At 43.2% G+C, this 25404-nt stretch overlaps 2 protein-coding genes across 2 annotated transcripts; one reads left to right on the forward strand and one right to left on the reverse strand.

Annotated features, from left to right (window-relative positions):
* Window positions 1–8029: 8029 nt before the first annotated feature.
* NFS1 (NFS1 cysteine desulfurase) lies at window positions 8030–22116 on the reverse strand (the record flags this gene model as incomplete). Its single annotated transcript, XM_079321311.1, has 12 exons — window positions 8030–9755; window positions 10372–10461; window positions 10589–10672; window positions 12035–12116; window positions 12285–12390; window positions 13791–13948; window positions 15270–15404; window positions 17851–17944; window positions 18850–19002; window positions 19668–19751; window positions 21083–21199; window positions 21862–22116. 12 exons carry the CDS (start codon window positions 22114–22116, stop codon window positions 9692–9694), a joined length of 1422 nt encoding a protein of 473 aa, XP_079177437.1. The 3' UTR covers window positions 8030–9691.
* On the forward strand, window positions 22115–24690 carry ROMO1 (reactive oxygen species modulator 1; the record flags this gene model as incomplete). The annotated part of the gene is given in 4 exon segments (XM_079321322.1): window positions 22115–22187; window positions 22190–22236; window positions 22811–22941; window positions 24499–24690. Coding segments are annotated over 4 exon segments (360 nt in total). The 3' UTR covers window positions 24608–24690.
* Window positions 24691–25404: the final 714 nt, after the last annotated feature.

Here is a 25404-nt window from a genome sequence, read left to right on the forward strand (position 1 = left end):
GGGGGCGGGGCCGGGCGGCGCGGGGCCGGGCGAGGCGGCGCGAGGGAGGCGGGGCCGCGCGCGGGGAGACGGCGCGCGCCGGGTGGGGCGGGGCCGGGGCTGAGGGAGCGCGGGCTGTGGGAGGGCGCTGGACCGTAACGAGGAAAAGAACCCTCAGAGCGGCTGTTTCCAACCTGTTGACGTACGACCAAGTTGCAGAATTAAAATGAAAGATTCCTGGGGGCCGATGCCCCGTGCTGTGTTTGGCCTTGGCTTGGCCGAATACAGCACCAATAACGAGGCAGCTCCGGGACCCCCGGGCTCTTTTGAGTTCTCTGTCACTGCGCTCCAGCAGTCACGAGCACATCAGCCCCAGCCATTTCCAAAGGAAGAAAAAAACCAAAATTGTTTAGCCTTTTGCAAGAAACAGATAAAAACAAATCATTGCCTCCCTGTGCAAATGCTTTTGCAGTAAACGTCGGAGTTCAGCAATACGGTTAATTTCGGCCTTGGTTTCTGTTAAGGGGCAAAACCAACAAATTGTCCTGGTTGTGCACTCCTGAGGCAGAGGGATCCAGCGTGGGGCTGCTCAGCAGCACAGTAATCTCTACTCCATCATTTGTTTTCCTGTTTATCCCCTCTTTCTACTCCCAAATTCTACTTTATTAATCATCCCCTTCCAATGTGCTGTTCCAAGGCAACAGCACACACTAATCTTCTCCCTATTAACCACAGTTTTTCAGATTTTTAATTCTTTTTTGTATTTATGATAATAGATTGTGGACACTGCTGAAGGCCTAGGCAGATTTTGGCCAGGCCTTTTCTCAAGTTCTGAGTTCTTTTTCTCAGGCTGGGAGGTTTTTTCCCAGGCTGAGACAGTTTCTGAGCCTTTCCCAGGATGATAGCTTTCTTGTAAATAGAAAAGAATTAATAAACAGAGATTAGCACCTGGTGTTGACTGAGGGACAGGAGATGTTGTCCTCTATTGTCCAATGAGCTACTGTCCTGTTTGAGGTTTGCAAATCTCTCTATAAATATGGTTCGGTTTTTCAATAAAATATTCTTTTGCTTCTCCTGCCTAGGAAGTCATTTGTCGTTCTTATTCACTGCTCTCTGATATAGTGACAATAGATGGTCTGAAAGTACCAGTTCTGCCAAGGTGAGATATCCTTGTCTTGGCAAGTGTAGGCAGCATCCTGTAATTGACCTTTCTATGACACTAGTGACAATAGCTAGGGCTGGCTGTCACTATTGCACCCTGACACAGCCCAGAAAAGCAGGTGGCTGGAATCACCAGCCAGGCTTGCCAGCTCTCCTGGAGAGCTGGTGACCTGTTGGAGTCACTGAGTCAGGGATCTCTGAATTCTTCAGAGAGAAATCAAAGTGCAGGGATTGAATTAAAGCCTTTGGATGGGTTCAAGTGTACTAAGCCTCTCACACATAAAGTAGACATTTAAGTAGAAGTAAGTTAGCAAGTTTTAGGGTGAGCTCTAATGTTTTTAGTAAGTGAAAGGTTTCAAATGCCACAGTAGCAATGAGAGTTCTAGTGCAGGTTGAAACACACTAATATCTTCAGTAGAGGCTCCAGGCCCACAGCTGTAGACAGCACTTAGACACAACAGAGCTATAGTAAGAATATTGCTGACATTGTTCACATAGAAGATAGCTTGTATAAGTAGTTGTATACTAACCTGCTTTTAACCACATTGTTGGAGGCAGATGGAGCAGAGGGATGTGAACATGATATTTGATTCAGGTCTATTCTCACAATTTTTTGTATGTAAAGCTAAAGGTGTTTGTTTTCTTCATTGTTGTCCCAAAGATTCAGTTTATGCTGAAATTCTTGGAATGGTGAGGGTACAGGACATTTATATCTTATTTGAATAGATATCATCTATATTTAGTAATTTGTTATTGCTCAGATATGAGTGGACATTTGTCCAAATGTCAACGTAGAGTTTTGATTTTTCTGTAGCTAATTATTAAAAAAAACCACAACAGCTTCTAAGTATTTGCAACGCCCTCAAAATGAATTAATAAGTTTTGAATTTCTATAAAGAAGAAGCTTGTAAATTTATGCCTCGCAGATTTAGTATCAGCAGTTTAGCTTTCCCTTCAATCCAAATTGCAATAGATTTCTAGTTTACATTTTTCAAATTATCAATGAAATTATTCATGAACACAAATCAGGGTCATTTCTAGGACCATCATCTGAATTGTAAAATTTAATTCGAGCCAAAATTTCCTTTATATATATAGGCAAAAACAGTATTTCTCTCTAAGATCAATTTTTAAGCCTCAAATTTAGTTTTGTATTGAATCTCAAAACCATTGTATTAAGTGTATGAACTCTGTATCACAGAATGATTTTGATTTCTGTGTAATTGTTTAACTTGAATTTTTTCAACATTCCAAGCAAATTTTGGAAAGCCTCTAGACATGCCCCTGAATCAAGTGTATGAAGATAATCAATTAACTTATGAATTTCATGTTCCTTTGTTTTCTTTTTTATGAATTCTCTTTCTTATTTTAGCAGGTCTCCTATGACCTGACCCTGTGCTGTCTCATGATATTAAGTATTTTTTCAGAAAAATTATCTGAGCTTTTTCAGAAAATTATCTGAGCTTTGTTGAAAGTCTCTTCTGAATTTCTAGTCTTGTGGTTTTCCCCAGCTATTATTATAGAAGCACTCCAGCAGCCTGCCATGTTTAAAGTATCTCATCCTGAGGAAAAACTTCAGAGAGGACAAGCTGCTGAAGGAATTTGATTTCTTTCTCACTCTGAAATGTTTAATTGTAGTTTTTGTTCTTAAGAGTCTTGTTTTTTAATAAAAAGATGTCAGGGAGTTCTCTTCTAATTAGAATTTAGGCAGTGGCCAGGCCTTAATTCTGCCTGGAAGAGAAATTGTGTGAACCCAGGTGTTTTCTGCATCAAAATAATACTCCAGTCATTTTGACTTGGATATTTGACCTTATCAATATGACAGCTGAAGCTAATTTTGGGTTGAATTTGATGCTCATTTTCTAGAGATGAACATCTAACTCCCTATTGAATCAAGGTTTGTCAGCTGTTTGCAGACTCTGAAGTGATGACAGTTTTTTAAAGATTGATGATTATCTAATCTTATAAATGTATGTCTATTATTTAAAGTATTGTTGATTTTTGTGTTGTGTTTTACTTGCAGAAGATTGTGAACTTTGAGTTTGTTTAAAAAAAAAAGTGGGGGAAACAGCAGTATTGTAGAATTTTTGTTAGATAATAGTTAAAGGAAAATAGGAAGTTCAATTATACGTTATGCTTATGCTTTTACTTTGCTTGCTTTTAGTAGTACAGATTTGTCAATTAGCCAACTTAAAGTAAGTGTTCAAGTAACTTTAGTTAATGTATTAAGTTTAAATACCATATGTCTGTTCAACATAATCCCAGAAAAATGCCTTTTCACTGTTTAGTTATCCTTGTAGTTATATTGTTAATGTAAATTTGTGTGTGCTTTGCCATGATAGCCATTTGTTCCTGAATGAAGCAGGTAAAGTTTTGCTTTGATAACCAGGTAAAAGTAGCAGGGCTGGCCAAGACTCTCCTGAAATAGTCAGGGCAAGACTGGGTTGGCCGCTGTGTTTGCCACCAAGAAGGTTTTTAGCTGTGCTGCTGCCGTCCAGCAGGCGTTGAGCGGTGGGGGCACACGCCATGCCAGACCCTGATGGAAAGGATGATCTTTGCCACCAGAGGGCCATGCAGGAGGAGAAAATAGGCCAAGCAGCCTGCAAGTGATATGAGTCTCAGAATGGTACAGTTTGGATGGTTTGTTTAGTGGATTGGAATTTAGCATCATGGATGAAAAAGTTTTTTGGTTCTAATCATGGTGCCTTGTTTTCTCCACGCATTTCACAAATTATTAATAAGTCTGTTAAGGGAATCTTTATGGTTCTAAGAAGAGGGGGAGATGTTGGAGTCACTGAGTCAGAGGTCTCTCTGAATTCTTCAGAGAGAAATCAAAGTGCAGGGATTGAATTAAAGCCTTTGGATGGATTGAGGCGTACTAAGCCTCTCACACATAAAGTAGACATTTAAGTAGAAGTAAGTTAGCAAGTTTTAGGGTGAGCTCTAATCTTTTTAGTAAGCAGTGAGAGTTCTAGTGAAGGTTGAAACATACTAATACCTTCAGCAGGAGGCTCCAGGCCCACAGCTGTAGACAGGACTTAGACATAATAGAGCTATAGTAAGAATACTGCTGACATTGTTCACATAGAACAAGACAGGTTGTATGAGTAGTTGTATATGTAACCCAGGGTGCTAAGAAACTAGAATTGAGGAGTGGTGGTCCGAGCTTGCATCTCAGCTTGTTGGGAAAATGCTATATAAGAGTATGTACTGGGGAGAGTTGGTGCTTTTAGCCACCTGCTCTTAGCCATTGGCTTTCAGCCATTTGCTTATTGCCTCTGCATTTGCCATTGTGTTGCCTCTGCTTTGCCATTGTTTTTCTGCATGCCTTTTGAGACTGCTGTGCTTTGTAATAAGATGTGCTTTGTAATAAATAACCTTTTTAACTATTAGCTGCTTTGCTTATTTAAGATAACCCAACAAAGTAGGAGCCCAAGAGCTCCAGAGTTGGTGCCTTAGAGCCCTGGGATCGAGAACCTCACAGTTACCCTAAGACAAGGTGTAGCAGGAGCATCTGCAGCTCAGGGCTTCACTCTGCAACACCACAGGCCTTCCCAAGCTGCACCTGCAGGTGAGAGACAATGCAAGATAACAAAAGGACAGTGATGGAATACCCTAAGTCAGAGGAAAAATAAGACCTTTATGCAATGTGATGAATCACCACGTTACTTTTTGTTGTTCAAATAAAGTATGATGAAGACACTTGTGAGGTTTACTGTGTGGACCATTAGGAGCATGCCAAGGGACCAAGGGTACCAAAGACAAGTCAGCAGCATGATGCAGCTAATTACCAACAGCAGGAGGAAAGTATCTATGGAAAGCAAAACACAAAAAGACAGAAGGTTAAAGGACAAGGGATCATGTAACCACATCCAGTGCTTTCCCTGTAATATGCATGAGGGGGGAGACAGAGAAAAAATGTCTTAGAAAATAATGGGATTTGCCTTTATCAGATACTACTGGAAGCACACACCTTTATTAGAAACTATTGGGAGTGCACTAATTTATGGGTCTCCTTTACCTAAACCAAAACTGAAGAAAGGTGTTAGGTATGCAACTAAGGGAAGAAAATTTAAACAAGACATTTTAAAGTAAAGCTTGAGAAAACCAGCACCCACTGTGGCAATGAAATAAATATATGAAATAAATATATTTTCCTCTTTGTAATATTAGTTTTGCTACACCATTAGTCCAGAAGCATTACCCCAAATCCATGGTTCTTTGCTGCTCCAGACCCTAAAAGTACCATTCCATAAATACAACCTCTCATCCTATTCCTTCATCTATAGTTTGGATTAATGAACTCAGTTTGCTAAATTATTCACACTACTTTGTATTTTCCTTTCCATTAACTACATGCACACCAAAAATCTCAATTTCCAGAATTTCTAAATAATTTCCAGATTATTTAGAAAACTGTTCAACAGAAATAATCCTCACAGAGCCTCCCAGAAACACTCTCTTCAGTCCTCATCCCTATCTCTACTTAAAACCTGTCAGACAGATATGATGTAGCTTAATGATCCGGTGTAGTTACTCTTAGAATCACTGTGTTGGTTTTAATATGCCTACCCAGCACAAGCCCACTCTGTTTATTAGTATGAGCTTTGCTTCTTAGAAGAGCATCTTTTACCTGCCTTTTTTTATTACTCTGATTTCAATAGACATCAGCTGTCAGAGGGATGATTTCTCCCAGCCACTCATATTGTCCATTTTAAAAACTGGCATTGTCTTCCTTCCTTCCAGTGCAGGACCTGATTCTCCAGCCTGAAATTTCATCAAAGCTGACAATAGTAGAGGACTTAGGCCAGTTTTTTGATACTCAGCATTGGGAAACTACCATTTCAAAGCACAGAGCATACATATTAGCAGAAACAATTTGACTGGAAACAGTTAGCCCATGACTGATGTCACAGCAGAGAGAGAACTGCCAGTCAGGCAGGCAGGTGTAATTCCCCAAGACTTCCAGATTTCCCTTTTTAAAAATGGGGGATATTTCCCAGTCAGTGAAAACTTCATCGGACTGCCGCAGCTTCTCAAATTGATAAATTGTGCTTAGCCACTTCCTCTGTCAGCTCGATACAGGCTTCCTGATGTTGCTGCCTGATTTTGTCTTTGTTGGGATGCATTGCTGTCAAGTTCAGAAGAGCTGATTCTTTAATATCAACCAGCTTTCTTGGGCTCCTCTTCCCTCTAGGTTATTATGCCATAGGACTCTATCAAGCAGATCCCTTGGGAGTCCAAAGTCTGCTCTCCTGAAGTCCAACACAGTGGGCTTGCTTCTCACCCTTGTCATTGCCCCAAGGATCTCAAACTCCATTTCATGGTCAGTGCAGCCCAGACTGCCCTTGAGCTTCACATTCCCCACTGGCCTGTCCTTGTTGGTGAGAGTAATGTGGCATAGCACCTCTCCTCATTGTCTCCTCTACCACTTGGAGAAGGAAGTTGACATCAGTGTATTCCAGGAATCTCTTGGATTGTCTGTGCCCCGGTGGCTTCTCCCCCCAGCAGATATCAGGGTGGTTTAATTCCCCCATGAAAACTAGAGCTTGTAAACGTGAGGCCATTCCTGTTTGCCTGTGATGACCCTCACTGGCTCATCTTCCTGGCCTGTAGCAGATCCCCTCTGTGATGTCACCTGTCCCTGCCCTCCATCTAATCCTGACTCCTCAATTCAGTCAGTTCCTCCTTCATCCCTAGGTGGAGCTCCATGCACTCCTGATGGTTATTTGCATAGAGAGCAACATTGCCTTTCTTCTCCCCTGCCTGTATCTTCCCACTTCAGCCCTCCAGTCACAAGAGTCATCCCAACAGGTCTCCCTGTTGCTAATAAGATCACAGCCCTGTAGGCACACGCATGGTTCTATCTGAAATACTCACTGCAGAAGCCTTTGTGTTTTTCACTGGGTGAAGTGCAGAGCCTTGAGGAGTGGAGGGATTGGCCCAGGACCCAGTGCAGCAAATGGGAGAGCTCCCAGCTCAGAGAGGCCCCAGCACAGGGGATCACTGCAAACCAGGAGAGCCCCAAGGGTGTCACTCAGGGCCACTGTTTGCAGGGCCACAAGAGACGGGCTTCAGTCACAATGTTTCATCCTGGCCCCACTTCGGGTCAGAAACTTTCTACGAAAGTGGGAGAACAAGAATATTATGCCATTCCGGGGGAAAATGTTTCCAAGGCCGTTCATAAAAAAAAAAAAAAAAACAAAAAAGCAGGAGCTCATTGGACAGCACCAGTTCCTTGGAGCAGTGTTGCTGACAGCTCAAGAGCTGAACCCAAGAGCTGTCCATCAAGGCCAAGGCCTAGTGAACCTTTTTCAGATGGTGGTGCAGCCTGGGATGGGATGATGCACCACAAACACTGGCATCCAATCGGTAAGAGAGGAATAGACGGAGGTTCCCAGCTCCCAAAGGCTTTAACTGCATTCAGTGAGGTACAGCTAGATGTTTCATCCTTGGCATTACTTCTTTCTGTCATGGGGGAAGTATCTCCACTATACATTTTTCCTCATCTTGTTCTATAAAAATTTCAAATAAACACTGATTACTAGTATGAATGAGTTTCCCTAAGCTTTACATGCAGAATTTTTATTTTAAATCTGATCAAATAAGAGGTGGTCAGAATCTTCAAGATTTGAGGCTCTCTTTTTTCAAAATAACCAAAATTTAAGCTATTTGTTTTAAAAAAATTAGCTCAGATCAGGCATCGAGTTTGAGAAAAATGACTCTTCAAAAAGTCCATTGTCGACTCAATGACAGTGAGCTTTTACCAGTGTTTGCAGAAAAGTTTACTCTTTTCTGCTGCCTAATGAAAGCTGCAATTCAGCAACTTACTGATTGTCTTCATGGTTCACCCAAAAAAGTAGATCTGAAAAGACTGACAGTAGCCAAGTTTAATTCTTATCTGTAATTTTTTAATCATTCTCAAAACATAAAGAACAATTCATAAACATGTATTTCTAAAACATGCTAGGAGAGCATGTTATCACTTGCTTAATCCAGAAAATATACACGGCCCAAGGATGAAAAAGAGTACATACAACACAGCTAAAACACATTTATGCATATGGTAGTTTAAAAAATATTGTGATGAAATATAAGGTGCCAGCACTACAATATTAAAACTGCTAAAGCTAGTAATTTCAAATAGAACAACCAAGGATTAGCTTTGCATTACAAACAATTAAATCTGTCCTTAGCAACAAAAAAAAGCACAAACTTCTGTAACACAATCCATCTTGTGAGCTTCAGCTTCAGTTTTTACACAACACAGTTGATCCTCGAGGTAGGTTCCATCCCAAAGTGAAGGTGAGCATATTGTCTATGGGCTGTACCAAATTCAACAGCTAACACAGCATCCATAAATCAACACAACTAATTTGAGAGCTCTTTGTTTATGCACTGAATAAAAGGCACTTTGCCATACAGGGTACAGTTCCTTACTAGAAAAATCACCAAAAATAAGACAGGAGAAGCACTAATATGAAATAATCTCAAACCCTTTTTAAATCTCCAGTCAGACAGTACAGTCTGTGGGACAAAGAAACCTTCAGTGCCAGGTGTTCTTATCTCCAGACAATATGTACAGGCCGAGCTGGGCACACTCCTTGCAGCGACAGAAACCAAGGGCCCATATGCAAAGTAACAGCAAAGGTCTCACGACAAGGGGAGAAAAAAACCAAAACTAAAAAAAAAAACCCTAAACCCCACATTGCCTTAAGACATTCCACTATATCTGCTCTCCCCACCACCTCTACCACTCATACTCCTACCAAATTGGTGCTGCCACCAAAGCTGACATATTCTGCCTATCCCCTCCCCCAGTCATTCAAGTTTTCTTTCCTCACTGGGAAAAAATTGCATGGAAAAAACCCAATGGAGGGGACAGCAAAGTGCATCATGATTGTATCACAAACTCAGGAACACAGAAGAATCTTTTGGATTAATGCACACACACACACAAAAAACAAGGAAAATGAGCCAAAAATACTCAATTTCAGAAAAAAATGTTCTTAACTGCACATACAACTTATCTGTGAAGGCACATAGCCACACTGAGGGATCCCCTTCCTCGAGAGATCCAAGTGTCCTCCTGTCTGAGAATTTCTTGCAGTACAAGGCATTTGAGAGGCAAAACTAAGCTGATGTTGCAGGATACCCACTTCAGACAGAACAAACTGGCAGCAGGTCTGTGGTGCAAACACAACAGTGACTTGGGATGACCTACATCGAGAAGCAACCTCTTGCCAGAATTCACTGGCCTGGGAGTAACACACTGATTTAATTTTCAGATTACAAAGTACATTTCTGAATAAATTATGTTTTAGCATAAATTTCTGTGTGTCAATAGAAGCACAGTGGGTGTTGGATCAGCCTGCCTTTCTCCATGATAAAAACTACCTTTATCTTCGGCTTCTTAGATTTTGTGGTCTCAAAGGGCAATTCTCCAGTCAAATTGCAAGTGTCAGAAAACAGAAGTGCTGCATAATTTACTTAAGACTGTACACAAAAATGCGTTTTAATCCATATGTAGTCCATGGATAGCAATGCTTTCTCAGTGCTGAGTCCATTTAATGCTTTTGAGGTCAATTCCATCCTGCACCATTTCCCAGAGAGGGCTATAAAGAAAAGGAGAAAACTGAGGGCTGGCTAAAAAGCACAGGACATCATCAACAATAATTAAACAGATTTTTATCAATGACACAAGGAATTAGGAGATACCTGCCTGTCTTGCCCTCCTAGAGGTCAGTGAGCTTAAGCTGATCAGCCCTCAACTGTGCTCTCAACCAAAAATACAAGAGATGAGAGGGCAGCTGCTCCACCTCATTTCCTGCTCCCACTTTCAGCATAAAGCACTGGTGTCTCTGAGACTGAACCCTGTCCAGATGAGTCACCAGTCTTCCAGTTTCACCAGAATAAAACAATTTATCAATACATTAACTCATTAATACCACCTCTGGCTTAAAACCTCCTAGGTACCGCTCTATGTGCCTGCCCTACTCATATTCTTTCTCTGACGGATCAGGATCTGGGAAAAGGTTTGGTATCAGGTTTGTTTCCTTAGAAGTTTGTAACTAATGTTAAAATTAGGCTCATATCCACCTGGGGGACACTGTTGCTGATATAGAAAAACACCATCAGATTTTTGAAGCAATTACTTTCAATTAAATAAATCCAATTCTTCCCATGATTATCACATCTAAGTCTTTTGTGTTCAATGAGACAATGTCTCACCTCATTTCCCTCAGCCTCTTTACATGTTGTATGCATTTCTGCACTGTATAATCCACTTCTTCTTCTGTAGTGAAACGACCAATGCCAAACCTAAACCAAAAGAAAATCATTAAGGATCAGACTAACAAGTATATGGAGGGGGTGGAATAAATACACCATTTACTTTTATCAGGAAAGAAAAATACTTGGAAGCATTAGGACAGACCACATCACACACCTTATAGATGAGTGAGCCAAGTCTTCATCTGTTCCGATTGCCCGCAAAACATAGGAAGGCTCCAGAGAGGCTGATGTGCAAGCACTGGGAAAAGGAAGGCAAGAAAATACCAGACTTTTACTTAATCTCATCCAACAAGGAACAGATCACTTACCCCTTTACAACAGCCTCTATCAGCTTCCCCAGCCTCCTAGAAACCACAAGTGAATACAGGCAAGTAAAGTGGTATTTTTGCTACTGAAGAAAAAAGAATACAAGGGGCAGGCACTATCGATAAATGAGAGTAGCAGATCAGGAGCATAAGGAAAGGAGACAGAATACAGAAGACACACAGAATAAACAAAATGCCACATACAGGCAGCAGGAATGCAGATTAAGAGGTAGTTGAAGTAGAGGCTGTGAAAAAAAGATGAAGACAGAAACCATCCAGAGAAGATAACACACTAGGAACATAAAACAGAAAAAAAAAAGACTTCATAAGCTGCTGTTTGGCAGCAGAACAAATAAATGAAAAACAGTGCACAGAGGGATCTAGAGCAAGATGACTGCAGCTGGCAATAGAGAGAGCTTCCACCTTGTAGCAGTACTGAACCACAGGACTGAGTTACATGCTGTGACTCAGTTTTCACTGGTGGCAACACACACTGCCAATTGGAGAGCTGTAAACAGCTCCCCAGTGCACAAAGTAGAGACTCAAAAGAGATCTTCACATTACAGAAGTGTTTGTCTTCAGAGATGGTCATGTGGAGACTTGTCCTTCCTGCTCATAGTGCCAATCAATTTCTAATTAGGATATCCTGACCACTTTGTTCTCAAATGAGAGAGGAGAGGAGGGGCATCCTTACACTCCACTCATTTCATCATGAACATCAGGTTTGTCTTGGTAACTGAATTACTCATCACTCCTCTAGTCAGGAGAGCTCCATAAAAGCACATCAAATTTTCTTTCTTGCTTTTGCATTTAGCACAGGAACTATGAGCTGATTTAGTTCAGATAAGTGCCCAGCCTCACTAATTGCAGTTAAAATCTGCCAAAGGACAGAAGCTGTTCAAATCTTGGTGGCCTTTAGAATCACCAGTACAAGTCAAGGCTACTCAAATAACCAGTTTGCAAGGCTAGTAGGTAGGAATTTCTGGGTTAGTTTTTGTGGTTTTGTAGATACCTTTTTGTTAGGATATTTTTGGTTGGTTTTTTTGTTTGGTTTTGTTTGTTGTTTTTTTCTTCCAGGATATGTAAATTTCACCTTCAGTTGAAATGTGTCACTTAAACACCACTGTAGAATGCAATCAATGTCAGGCTGACACATTAACTGAATATACAATTCAACTGACTCAAGAACCGAAATACGGGGCACAGAGGAGACTACTACTTAGCTTTTACCTTCATTAGCAATTGCCATTTTCTCTCAAAAATAGACTGCTGTCTTTCCCATTTATTCCACATACCTTCCTGAAGACAGAGCCACATCTTTCAGAGCCATCAGAAGACTCTCTCCTTCCACATATGCAAAAGATAAATTGATGCATCCTACATACAAAATATGAAACAGAAAAAAGAACCCATCAACTAAAATCTCAGGAAATTGTTCCCTGTAAGGCAGGACTTGCATCATGTGCTCAAGTGCATTATTCAGCCACAGCCACTACAACCAAGGAGCCAGACAGTACTAAGGGCTCCAAATTTTGCTTGAGTTACCTGGATAGCGATGCTCTCGATCTCCATTCATCACCACATCAGGAACTTCACTCATTATTTTTGTAACCAGTCGTTCTGCCAGTTGGGAGATTCGCTTATGGTCATACTAGCAGAGAAACCAGAAAAGATACAAATAATAAACAGTGTACAGTCTGACCACACTCAAACTGCTTCATGTCACCAGCTGCAAGCAGAATTCAGTAACTGGGTTTGGCCAGAAAAGTGAAAGAACACAGCTGAAACTTAAACTGTCAAACTTTGCCTGCTCTAGACTGTTTTAAAAGATAATAACCCCTTGGCTCCTAGCTAGCTCAGTCTTTGAAACACAAATGTTTCAAACCCTTTGAAAGTTCCACGTACACATGCTGCCAAACTGACTTTTACTAAAGCACTAAGTTCTTCAGGCCTAAAGACAAGTTAGGCAATGCAGAAGATAATGCATTTTGCAACAAGAAAGAGCACCTACTACAGCTAGCGCCTCTTATTTCCTAGGAGCTCTCTAACTATCCCACAGAAAGACAGACCTCCAAATTACTATGAACTCAGTTTTTACAATAAGTAACCTGCACGGTGAGAACTGCCCATGTGCAATATCTTGTTCCGGACTGAAAAATGAGATCATTTATACCAAGAAAGCAGTAAGGTCTGGGATCAGCTTTGACACACAGAACTGGCCAAATGCACACATGCAATTCATGCTTGTTTTCACCTGAAAAAGAAAATCAGGCTGGCTCCAACACCAATTGGTTTTAAAATGCATTAACTCTGCCAGGCAAGGAGAATCCAAATCTGAGCCCTGTGCAGAGCTCACACTCTACAGGCTCCCTAGCCTCAACTTCCATAACCACGCAGCTCAGACGGTGGAATTCTGCCTGTCTTCTGGAGAAGCTTGATCCTTTGGATGCAGATATCTGGCCTATGCATCCCATTGTCACTGTAAGTATTTTTACACTCCAGTTGTAAGAAAGCCATTGGTGCCCACAAACCAATGCAGCAGCATATAGAGGCTCAAACACCAGACCTAGCAAGTAAACTTTATGATCTAAGCTAGGAAAAAAGAAAATAAATTCTTAGTTGCAAAGCTGCAGTAAACTTGAACTTACATTTAATAGGTACAATACATATAATAATGGACTGGGAACTTTTATTTTTTCTATATACATTACATAAACATAACAGTCATTTCAAAGATACTGCTAAGACACATGTTCATAATGGAGAAGTAAATACAAGCACATAAAAGCCATATTTCACTAAAACTGACTGTCAATTGTAGCCTTGTAGAAAATGATGACTCAGATCACTTCAAGAGAAAATAAACTTTAGAAAGAACTTACAATTACCAAAAAACATCCCTTAAATTCTCAAAACATTCACTTAATGCTAAAACATGAGAATCAAATTTAATTCAGTCACATGGATGCAAAAAGATACAAGAAATCCAAGACCTAAATGGTGCTGTTATACTATTTTCTCAAACCAGGACAAGTATCTCATTGCACATACCTCCATCTCCTGCTGTGCCACTTCACAGGCTGCCCCTAGTCCTACTGCTAGAGGTGTGGGCACAGTCCCAGACCGCAGTCCTCTCTCCTGGCCTCCCCCACTCTGCAGGGGCTCCAGCCTGACACGTGGTCGGCGGCGAACATAGAGAGCACCAACCCCTTGGAAGCAAGGAAAGCTGTTTTACCATATGCCCAGAGCTCTGAAATTGTGAACAGGGACTCCAAGCTTTGGCAATGTTCCTTATTTCTGCAGCAAACACCCATGTGGGCACTTAACTGGAGACAAATAAAGCAAACAAGTTCAGCATTGTTTTCTAGGAAATGGATGTTGGTCCCCAGCAATCATGTTCAGGCTCAGAGAGCTTCAGCCATGGGAGCTCAGCTTCTTTCACTCTGCTTTAGTCACCCAAAGACTCAGCACTTCCCTTCCTTCCCATAACTCCTGAACGCAGCTGAAGTTCATCCCCCTGCACTGAAGTTCTCTTAATGACTTCCAAGTTCTTTCCCTGGATTACTAGGCCAGCACCAGTCCTGGGAGTCTTCTCCCTTCTCATTAGGAAGACTCATTAGTGGCAACACTTTTCAGCACGTGGATTAAATGAGCCAGTTTTGCTAGTCAGTCAATTTAATGCTCTACTCTCCTCATCTAGAAACCAAATTTTCATGCCTTCAAGAGCCCTGGTACATTTAAGGATTGACTATCACTGCAGGAAGGACAGCTGTAACTTCCAGGCATAACAAATGGTGAAATTGATATCTGTTATCTGTACAAAATTACCTAGTTCTTGTCCACAGATAATGTCTTCACCTCTCAGCACAACTCATACAGAAAAAAAACATGTTGAAAATTACGGATGTTGTCTTTCGTTTCCAAATAGTACATAACATACAGCAAACCTGATTTCTGGCTCTCTACCACCCACTGTCACAAACTAAATGGACCTTGACTTTTGGACTTTTAGTATTTGTGAGTCAACCAGAGAATCCGTAACTGGATATTAAACCTCATTCTACAAAAAAATGCACAAATGGAGTTGGGGGAATGAAGCCATTGGAAGTAGAAAACAACCAAAAATCACCACTTACCTTTTTGGTCTCCTTGTTGCAAGTCACACTCTCGTCTAAACTCTGCTTTATAACCAAGTGATTCCATTTCAATCATTTCAGCACTGGTTCTGCTTCAACCAAGCAGATGACTTGAAAACCCCCTGCTGTAATGTTTCCATCACTATACAACACTGTTTCTTTGAAGTCACTTTAACCCATCTAGCACTGAAGATCCACTTACTGCAGCTCTACTCTGGCAGCAGCGCCTGAGCTACTCTGAAATCAGACACCACTCAGAACAGTTTTCTACAGCTTAAGTAACTGACACCATGACAAATGGGTTTGACTTCACACCTTGTGTGTGTGAACCTACCCTGTTCATACCTTAAGGCAGGTATGGAAACAATTTCCTATAAAGCACTTCAGTGAGTACCTTTGGGCCCATAAATTTTATGGCCACTGATGCTCATTAGGTCAATTTTCATGCTGTTGACGTCCATAGGAATTTTACCAATCGCTTGTGCAGCATCCGTGTGGAAGAAAACATTACGTGTACGGCAGATCTCACCTGTAACAAAAACACCAAACCAAAACCAGATTGTCTTAACCAATGCTACAATCCCAAGGATTTCAGCAATGGATCTAAAGCATCAGTGAATCTAAAACAACAGCAAGTTATTAAGGTATCTGAGGTGACAAAGGCAGAAATGGGGGGCTGTGATGTTTCTTTTATAGTGAAGTGGCTAAAGATGTGCAGGGGCTACTGTAGCTGATGCCTTGGCACAAGTTTAGGCAGATAAGACTGCAGTAAATTTCTTCAGTTGAGAAGTTAAAAAGTCTTCTGTTAAGAATTGAGATTGTTTCCAAGTCCACACCCAACAAGTTGTCCTGGGGTGACACTAAACCAGGACACAAGTGCTAAACAAGAATAAATGGTTGCATGAAACATCAAAGTCTCCACACAGGAATGACTCCACCGTTGGACAAAATAGTTTTTTCCTGGTTCTCTTCCTTCTCCATATCCAGTACAAGCCAGCCTTCCTTTCAAGTACTTTGCCATGTATTTTTATGTAATTTCCTCTATTTTCCAAGTTTTCCAAAAGCTGCAAAAACATTCTCAGAATTGTCATACACACACACTACTACCACCTGAAGTCACTTGAGCCTGACTAAAATATCTATAATGAGACCTGTGCTCTGTGCAAGTTTCAGTATGATACTTCACAGGATAAATAACCCTCCTTATCCAGCAAGATCAAGCCACAGGCAATGCCAGGCCACATGGCAACAGGGCCTCAGGCCTGGCCTGCTGGACCTGTTATCAAGGTGTTTTGAAAACATACTGGGGGAACTAGAGCTGGCACCAGCTGTCTCTGGCATTTAAACATGGGACCATAGCAAGGAACTTGACAATATATGCACAGGAGGAAAATAAGAATCCTTGGGTCTATAAGCAACTCACTGAGGTCAAACACTTCTCAATGAAGAAATAGGAAAACCTTGGCAAAAATGCTGCCTTGAGCTTAATTAAGAAAAAAAAAATGCAGCAGCTAATCAAGAAGAAAACCAGGTGCACAACAAGATGCCTGCCACAGCCTAAGAAAACAATACCCTATGGAGTATGTACTTCAGAGCAGAGCCAAAGCCCAAACATTGTTTAAAACCTCAAACATCTTATGAAAGATATCTTAAATATGAAAGTGTGCTGGGTTTGGCTGCGGTAGGGCTAACTTCCTCCACAGTGGCTAATAAAAGGCTGTGTTTTGGATTTGTGCTGAACACAGGGATGCTCAGAGAGATGCTTCGGATATTGCTGACCAGGGCTTGCACAGAGCCAAGGCCTCCTTAGCCCCTCATACAGTCATGTTGGCAAGGGTACCTGGGAGGTTGGGAGGAGACACAGGCAGGACAGGTGACCCAAACTTACCAAAGGGATTTTCCAGACCATATGACATATGTTATACACTTTCTGTATAGAAAGCTGGGGGGAAGAAGGTGGAAGGGGGAGATGTTTGGAGTGATGGTTTGTGGTCCCAAATCACCATTCAGTGGGATGGGGCCCTGCTCTTCTGGAGGTGGACAAACTCTTGCCTGCCCATGAGAAGCAGTATATAATTCTTTGTTTTTCTTTGCTTGTGTGCATGATTTTTGCTTTCATATTAAACTTTATCTCAACCCATGAGTTTCCTCGCTTTTACCATTCTCATTATCTCCCCAGTCCTGCTGGTGGGGGAGTGAGTGAGCAGCTGCAAGGTGCTTGGTTGCCAGCTGGGGTGAAACTAGGACAGAAAGACTATGAGTATATGTTTTGCTACATATCTCAGGAAACCTAATCAACAAATCATCTGGGATCCAGGGACCTGGAGGATCATCAGGGAGCCACCTGCTCACCCTGCTTGTTCCAACAACCATTGCTCTCCAAGGTCTCACTTCATTCTTCTCTGAGGTCCCTGTCACTCTACCTGCTGGCTCAGAGCCTGCTTCACTCTCTCCCTGTCTCCTGTTCCAGAAGTGTAGCTCTTCAGTGGCCTTTTGGCCTACAAAAGAATTGCTCATGACTATATACAACACTGGGGGAAGGACTGTCCAAGTGTGGTCGTCACCGTCCTCTCCCACTCCAAATCCTGCACATTTCTCCTCTTAAACTCTACATGTGCTCACTAAATCATTTTAGTACATAAGTTCAATTTTGGCCAGTTATTCTGTACAATTTTTTCATCCATCATACAATCCAATGAATTGCAGCTGATCCATCTGAGCAATCATTGCTTCAATGCTCACCAGAAAGGTACTGAATTTCATTCTCATTTCCCTTTTGAAATCAGTTTTTATTAGGGACAGTAATATTATTTATTTCTATTACATTTTTTATTTTAAAATATTTATGTTATTTTTTTTTTCCTTAGCTATATTACATCTAATCTTTTGCATCAGTACCATTTGGGGATGAAAACATTAACCAAAATGAAGCAGAAACAACTTTAGCTGGTATCTAGAAGCCACAGTGTACTTACCAATGTCACGAACTGGCTGCTTTACTCCTATTTCATTATTTACAGTCATTACAGAAACCAAACTTGTATCCGGCTGGAATGCAGCCTCCAGTTCCTGGTGAAAGATTAAGAGTGACAAAAACTGTGACTAACAGAAAAGCAGGATTCCTGTGCACATCTTCAGTTTACCAGCAACTCAACCATCAGTCCCTCATTCACAACAAACACCTGGGGTTCTGTAAAACAGCCCTGGGGAGAACACTAACCCATGTGAACATTAAATGCCTGTAAGAAGAGGAGTGAATCAATTGTGTTTCTGCAAGTCCTAACCCAGTCCTAACCTGCCACCCCACTTGATTAAATCAAACCTCAAGAGGCTTTGCTGTATCCCATAAATTTCTCTGAACTATTTTCTTTAATGAGTTAACCATCCACAGAACAGCTTAAGCCTCTTCTAGCCAAGGTGAGGATGGCTGTAAAGGAACTGCTTTTTATATAAAGTCACATCACACCTGCAGCAACACGCTCAGAAAACACAACTCCTTGTGCCCACAGGCTGATCCCTGGCTCCCATCACACACATCACCCCTCTCCAGAGCAGGTGAGGGACTGGGAATAAAATTGTTGCTGACCTGTGCTACAGGATGCCAATGATGAACTAAAAACATACAACTTCTACATCTCAAGGCTGCAGCCAGTACATACAGAAGGGGGGGCTCATGGACAGCCATAGGAACTAATGTAATCACTGAAACAATGCCCCAACTACTGGGTTCCTTACAGGATATGCAGAAGCTCAGCAGTGGGATAGGAGGTGGATGTTTTGGTTGAGAAAAAGTGTAGGGCATTTCACAGAATAGAAAATCCTTCTCCAGATCTGACAGATTTGACTATGATTCTCATTCTACTTTGTGATATTTATCATCCTTTCCTCTTTTTCATCTAGAGAACACAAGGTTTTGAGCATCAATTTGAAGCAAAAACCTTTTTTATTTTTAATTTCTATCAGAAAAAACTTACCTTCAGATCTACGAGCCCATTTTTTTTAACAGGTAGATACGTGACGCGAAAACCTTCTGATTCCAGGGAACGACAAGAATCCAGCACACACTTGTGCTCTGTTTGTGTAGTAATGATATGTTTTTTCCTGGATTTATAGAACCTTGCAACACCCTGTCAGGCACAGTCCATGAAAAAGAAATTAGCCGCTGAAGAAAACAAGCACTACACAGTATGATTGAAAATAATTAATTGCTACTTATATATAATTCATTTGGAACTTTCCTGTTTGACCCAAGTAATTAATCTTTTAAAAGGTAATAATCCACATAATCCACAATACATATCTCCATCAGCACCTGCTTTTCAAAGTATCTCATTTCTCAAAATCTCTGTGAAAATGTTTATTACTGTTAAGCTGTAGAAGCCATTAACCAAGGCGTTTTTTTGAAAACTTTTGCAGTGGAGTCATAAACACTGAGAAGTCTGAACAGCCACATACTACATACACAACCTAGTTTTCATCAGAAAAAAGTTTCTAATCTGCATATCCACTGTATTTCACAATCAAGATTTTAATCATGTAAGCAGAAGGATTGTATTTGGTGTATGCAAGATAAATATAAAATATTTCACTGTCCTCAAAATCATGTCCTGGGCACTAAAACATTTATCTATATATTTCCTCCACATATGTAAGAGAGTAACATAAAAAAGTAAATCCAGAAATGCAAATATGTTATACTCTAACATCTTAACAATTTAAATTGTTGAGAGATGCACAGTTCTTAAATACATAATTTTAAGATAATAAATAAGAATCAGTATAAACCTTTTACCTTAATTGCCATATTATTAGATTCTGTTGCACCACTGGTAAATATAATTTCCCGTGAATCAGCTCCTATTAAGTTTGCAACTTGCTGTTTAAAAAGAATAGAAATTTGACTTCTTAAGAAAACATGCAATGAATTCACTGCAGCAAAATACATGTGAAATGTTTTCAAGAATGCTCCCTTGAGCTTCAAAAGGATTATAGCTGGTACCTAACAGTTATGCTACAAATAGTCTAAATATCTGCATAATAAAATACACAAGGAATCCATAGTTATTAGGAGTGGTATTAAGCATTAATCTGTTATAAAAGAGATAAAAGCTTAAGTAGACAAAACCCCATTACACATTACTTAAAAAAAAAAAAAAAATTACAAACACCCTCACCTAAGATTAGAAGAATGAAAAAGTATGGAGTTAGTCCAATGACTGTAGCAACATGATTGTGACTCCAGGAACCCAAAAATACCAAGGCAATTTTAACTGAAAATATTGGTTTCTGCCATTTCTGTTACTCTACTCTCACTGTTGGAGCAAGTGCTAGCTTCTGCACCTGGGACTGGAAAACCCTGGGTGTCCAGAGAGACTGGGTTACAAGAGGCTGGAGAGCAACACCACAGAAAGAGACCTGGGAGTTTGGGCTGAGGGCAAGTGGAACAGGAGCCAGCAGTGCCCTGGCAGCCCCAAGGGCCAGCCCTGTCCTGGGGGACATCAGACCCAGCATGGGGTCCTGCTCTGCTCTGCACTGGGGGGGGCCTCACCTCGAGTCCTGGGGGCAGTTTAGGGCAAATCTACAAGGATATTAAGTTATTAGAGAACATCCAGAGGAGGGCTATGAAATCATCAAGGGCCTAGAGGACAGTCTGTAAAACAAACAGCTGAGGCCTTTTTGTTCTTCCAGTCTGAAGAAGAAAGCTGAGGTCAGATCTCACTGGGGGCTGCAGCTCCCTCATGAGGGGCAACAGAGAGGCTGCTCTCTGCACCATGTCCAGTGATAGGGCCTGAGGGAGCAGACAGAGTTGTGTCAGGGAAGTGTAGGCTGGGTATTGGGAAAAAAGTTTTTTACCCAGAGGGTGGTCAGGCATTGGAACAGACTTCCCAAGGAAGTGTTTACAGTCTTAAGCCTTCCATAGTTCAAGGAGTGTTTGGACAATGCTCTCAGGTACATGGTGGGATTGTTGGAGTATTCTGTGCAGGGCCAGAGTTGGACTTGATGATCCTTGTGGGTTCCTTCCAACTTGAAATATTCTATCTTTACCTGCAATAAATCTACTAAAACCACAGCTAAGCAGAGAGGAAGCTGCTAAACCCAGCCCACAGAGAACAGGGGCTTTTTTTCTTCTTTTCTTTTTAGGTTCTTTTGACCCTGAATTTCCTCGGCAGCAGGAAAACCAACACGACCATGGAGAGCCAGACTCACCCGCCTTGCATTCTCCATGGCAGCCTCACTCTCCCAGCCGTAGGCGTGGGTCCTGGAGTGGGGGTTGCCATAGTAAGCTGTCAGGTATGGCAGCATGCTGTCCAGGACTCGGGGATCCTGTGGAACACACACCACCCACTCTTAGAAAAGGAAAAGGGAAACCATTTCTGTTCCCTCTGGACATGCCCTCTTGCCACAGGATCGGCAGCAATTCTGTTGTAGTGTCTTACTTAGGCCTGACCTTGAAAGCTTGAGGCTATTACATGTTACGTGTAACGCAAGTACTCGACAATTATGTTCTGTGAATGTAACCCTGATCTGCATCGAAGGTCAAAGAAAAACAGCATCATTTGAGAAAATGATGGCCGGTTTGCATTGGAGAAGTCTTTAACTTGTTCCATGCCCCTGCTACGGACAGGGACAGACCCTCCACTAGATCAGGTCACTTCAAGCCCTATCCACTCTGGCTTTTCTTCAAAAAAACACGGGGTCTTAAAATATTAATAAAAACGTCCTATCAGTATTTTGGCTGAATTCCCTTCCTGCTTTTCGCAGCTGTCCCCCCTCCCGCCGGGGTCGGTGAGCTCCGGCCCTGCTGCGCTGGGCCTGCCCGGCGCAGCTCTAGCCCTTCGGGGAGCTGCTCGCACTGCCCTGTAGGGACGGGGACAGCCTGTGCCGCCTGTCCCCCACGGCAGCGCGGGACACGCCCGACCGCTCGGGCGAGAGAACCGGGAGTGGAGGGATCCCGCTCTGCGTCCCGTGCTCGGTGCGGCCTTTACCAGCGGGGTGGTGGCCTGGACATCCATATAAAGCGGCCGAGGAGCACCGCTGCCATCGCTGGTTCGTTCTGAGGGGAGAAGAGGGGGAAAAGTGCCGTCAGGGGCCGGCAGGAGCGGGGGAGCTGTCCCTACCCGGAGAGGGGCTCTGCCCGACCTTGCCTTACCTGGTTCTGGTTCTGGTCCCGGTGCCCCCGCCCGGAGCCGCCGAGGGGCTCGCTGGGCTCCCACGGCCGCCAAACGCCGCCACAACAGCATGGCGCGCGCCGGGCAGAGCGCGGCCGGCCCCGCCTCTTCCCGTACGTCACGGCTCGCGCCGGAAGCGGGGCCCAGCAGGCGGAGGCGCGTTGTGGCCTAGCGAGGTACGGGCAGGGCAGGGCAGGGCAGGGCGGGGCGGGGCGGGGGCCCGGGCCTGGGAACGGGGGGCCCGGGGCGCTGAAGAGGTGAAGCGGTCGCCGAGGACCCCGATTCGCCCCCGAGAGCTCTTGCGCCGGACGGCATGCGATGGCCGCCTTTCTCGGGGCGTCCGCAGCCTGAGCCTCTGTGCTGAGTCCCCGTCATGGCCTCGGTCTCCGTAAGTGGGTTCATTGCCCACTCCTCTGCTTCCGAGACCGGCGGCCGCCGGGAAGGACGGACCGGCAGCGGAGGCTCGGTCAGGTGCCGTGTGCGCTGCTCACCAGGGACTGAGAGCACACAGGGTGAGGCCCCGAAACAGCCTCGGCAACCACAGCGGTGCTCGTAGCAGCTTGTTAAGGGGAAACGAGGCCGTCGTTCCCTCCTTGTCCTTCCTACGCGACAGGCAAGGAAACAAGCCTGGGCGCCAGCACAACCTCCAGCGCTGCACGCGCCAGAAGCTCTGAGCTGCACGGGCCGGCCTGCCAGCCCGGTTTGGTTATAGAAGTCTGTTAGACAAAGCAGTAAATCGATGTGGATATTGTCTTTTCTTTTTTAGATGCCTGTGACGGTGGGCCCGTATGGGCAGTCGCAGCCCAGCTGCTTTGACAGAATAAAGATGGGTTTCATGATGGGCTTTGCCGTGGGCATGGCTGCGGGAGCGCTGTTTGGCACATTTTCCTGCCTCAGGTACGCCAAAGAAACGGCTTCCACAGCAGGGGGTGGCAGGGCGACAGCCTGAGAGAAATGGTTCTGCTGTGGGGGTTGGGAAGGGGTTGGGTCTGCTGTGCCAGTCCCATGAGTGGAACTTTGACTCCAGCTACTGCTGTAAGCCCTGGCCTCCAGCAGGTGAGTTTGGTGCTGGCAGGGCATCACCTCTGGCTGCCCCATATGCCAGGAGGTCACAGTTTCACAGACCATTTCTTGCCTCTTGTAAGGGAGTTTCATTGGGAAGCTGAGGCTGTGGAGGATCAGCTCCAGGAGGAACTGGATGAATTGTCTGTGCAGACACATTTGTAGCCCTGTCCTGGCCCTAAAGCTTCCTGAGGTGCTCTGTGAGCTCATCGTGGTCCCTTTGCGTGTCCCATGCCCTGCACAGAGGCAGTTACTAAACTGACCCTGAGTCTGAATGGCAGGAGGGTGGGTAGAGCATGGCTGCCACTGGCACAGTCCCACTGTGCAATGGAAAGGGGCAATATTCCACCTTCTCCTGGGGCTCGCCAGCAGGCTGTCATGAAAACAAGCTGTGCTTGCTGCTTTGTGTTTGTTCTGGCACTGCTGACTGGCTTTGCACATCATCTATGACAAAGAATCATTGAAGTCAGCTCTTTCATACTTTGCAGAACTCTTTCTGTTCAATAGTTTTTACCCATGATTAAACATGGGTGATGATTTGGTAGTGAGATGAGGAGGAAAAGGCACAAATCCTAATCCAAGGGGAGTTTGAAGTTTTCTAATCTCTGAAGTTCCCAGAGGAGAAGCAGCATGATGCTGCTGGAAGATACAAGTTTAGAGTATTTAGAAGAACCAGTGAGAGTGGATCTGTTGTATTTGGATGACACAGCTACGTTACTTCTGCTGTTCCATTTTTGAGGGAAAATCTCATGTTTTAAGAATAAGTGCATGAAATTCCTTATACCCTAAGTCACTGCAGTGCTTAAAAGCAAAATACTACAAGAACTTCTTGAGACAGAACAATTCTTTTTGTTTTAGTCTGACCTCAGGTAAGTGGAAACTGGAGAACAGAAACACCTTTTGAAGTTTCTAGGCCTTTTAGGTGTCCCATAATAAAAGCACATAGTCAGCAGTAAATAGGAAGTAAATTTTAAATTGGTGATATTAAAAAGACTCCCACTGCAGCTAGAGCGGATGGCAGTACAACAGCTCAAGCAATTCTTTTTGCACTTTGGCAAGTGAAATACTTGGATGGCATTTTTTTCCTGTATTAAGGGTATTTGGGAGACTAAGATGCAAATCTGTTCCTGCTAAAGGTGTGGCAGGAAGGTTCCACTGCAGGAAAAAAATACATATGGGCCATTGGTGAGTGCCACCCAAGAGCCCCTGCAGTAGCACAGGCCACTGCAGCCGGTCTCCAGCGGGGCAGCAGCTGCACAATTACACAGATTTAGAGTGAAGAAGTGTTCAGTTTGCAACTATGAGCTGATTGACTCAGATGTTTTCTGCTGCATGTCTGTGACCTATCAGGTTTCAGTTTTTATATAATGCCTGTGGTTTTCTTTATCTCAGGATTGGCATGAGAGGACGAGAACTGATGGGTGGAGTTGGCAAAACGATGATGCAAAGCGGTGGGACATTTGGGACATTCATGGCCATTGGTATGGGAATACGCTGCTGATCTGGAGCTTTGGATTTGTCCCAGAGTGCCCCCACCCAGCCATTCCTCTGCTGTACAATAATAAAGTGTTTAGATACCTGGAAGTGAGAGCTCTTAATGAAACAGCACAGTCCTACCCCCTCTGTGCTCTGCTGATTTTAAGGGTGCTTTTAACAAAATTTCTACTTTCTTCTTTCTACTTTCTCTTACTCCCAAAACAATGAGAACCAATAATCATTTTTACTACAGTAAAGTTCCTGTTTTACAGGTATAAGTACATCACAAAAGTTTCTCCTTTTGGCACCTTACATTGCCTATGTGTGTGGAGCTGTTGTGTTCCTTCATGCATTACTGAGTCTAGGAAAGTTAAATGGTGGGTACTTCAGATTAATGATCAAATTTCTGTCCCATTACAAAAATAGGTGGGTTGAAGCTGGTTCCATTTCTGAGTTCCAAGTGTCATGAGGCAGATACCCTCAACAGAATAAGGGAGCCTAGGATTCAGGCAGGTCTTTTAAGAGCTGTGCTCCCAGAAACAGCCTTTTCTTACATTCTAGTTTAGCAGGCCTACAAGGTGGTCAGCACTTCCTTAGGAGAGCAGGGGGATTCCTCCTGCTTCTCCCCAGCCCCAGAAGTGCCGCCTACAGCTGACCTAGGAAAGAGCTGTTGTAGTCTTCCATTACTTGCCTTTTGAAACAAGGCTTCTATCTGCTCCTCCTTTAGTTCTGTGTAAGGAAGACACGTGAGTAGCAGCACTCCTTCAACTGGCACCTGTATAGCCTGGACCTGGTACAAGTGCCTTTTCCCCAGTTTTTACA

Source organism: Erithacus rubecula (assembly GCF_903797595.1).
Source record: "Erithacus rubecula genome assembly, chromosome: 18".
In the NCBI taxonomy this organism is placed as follows: Eukaryota; Metazoa; Chordata; class Aves; order Passeriformes; family Muscicapidae; genus Erithacus; species Erithacus rubecula.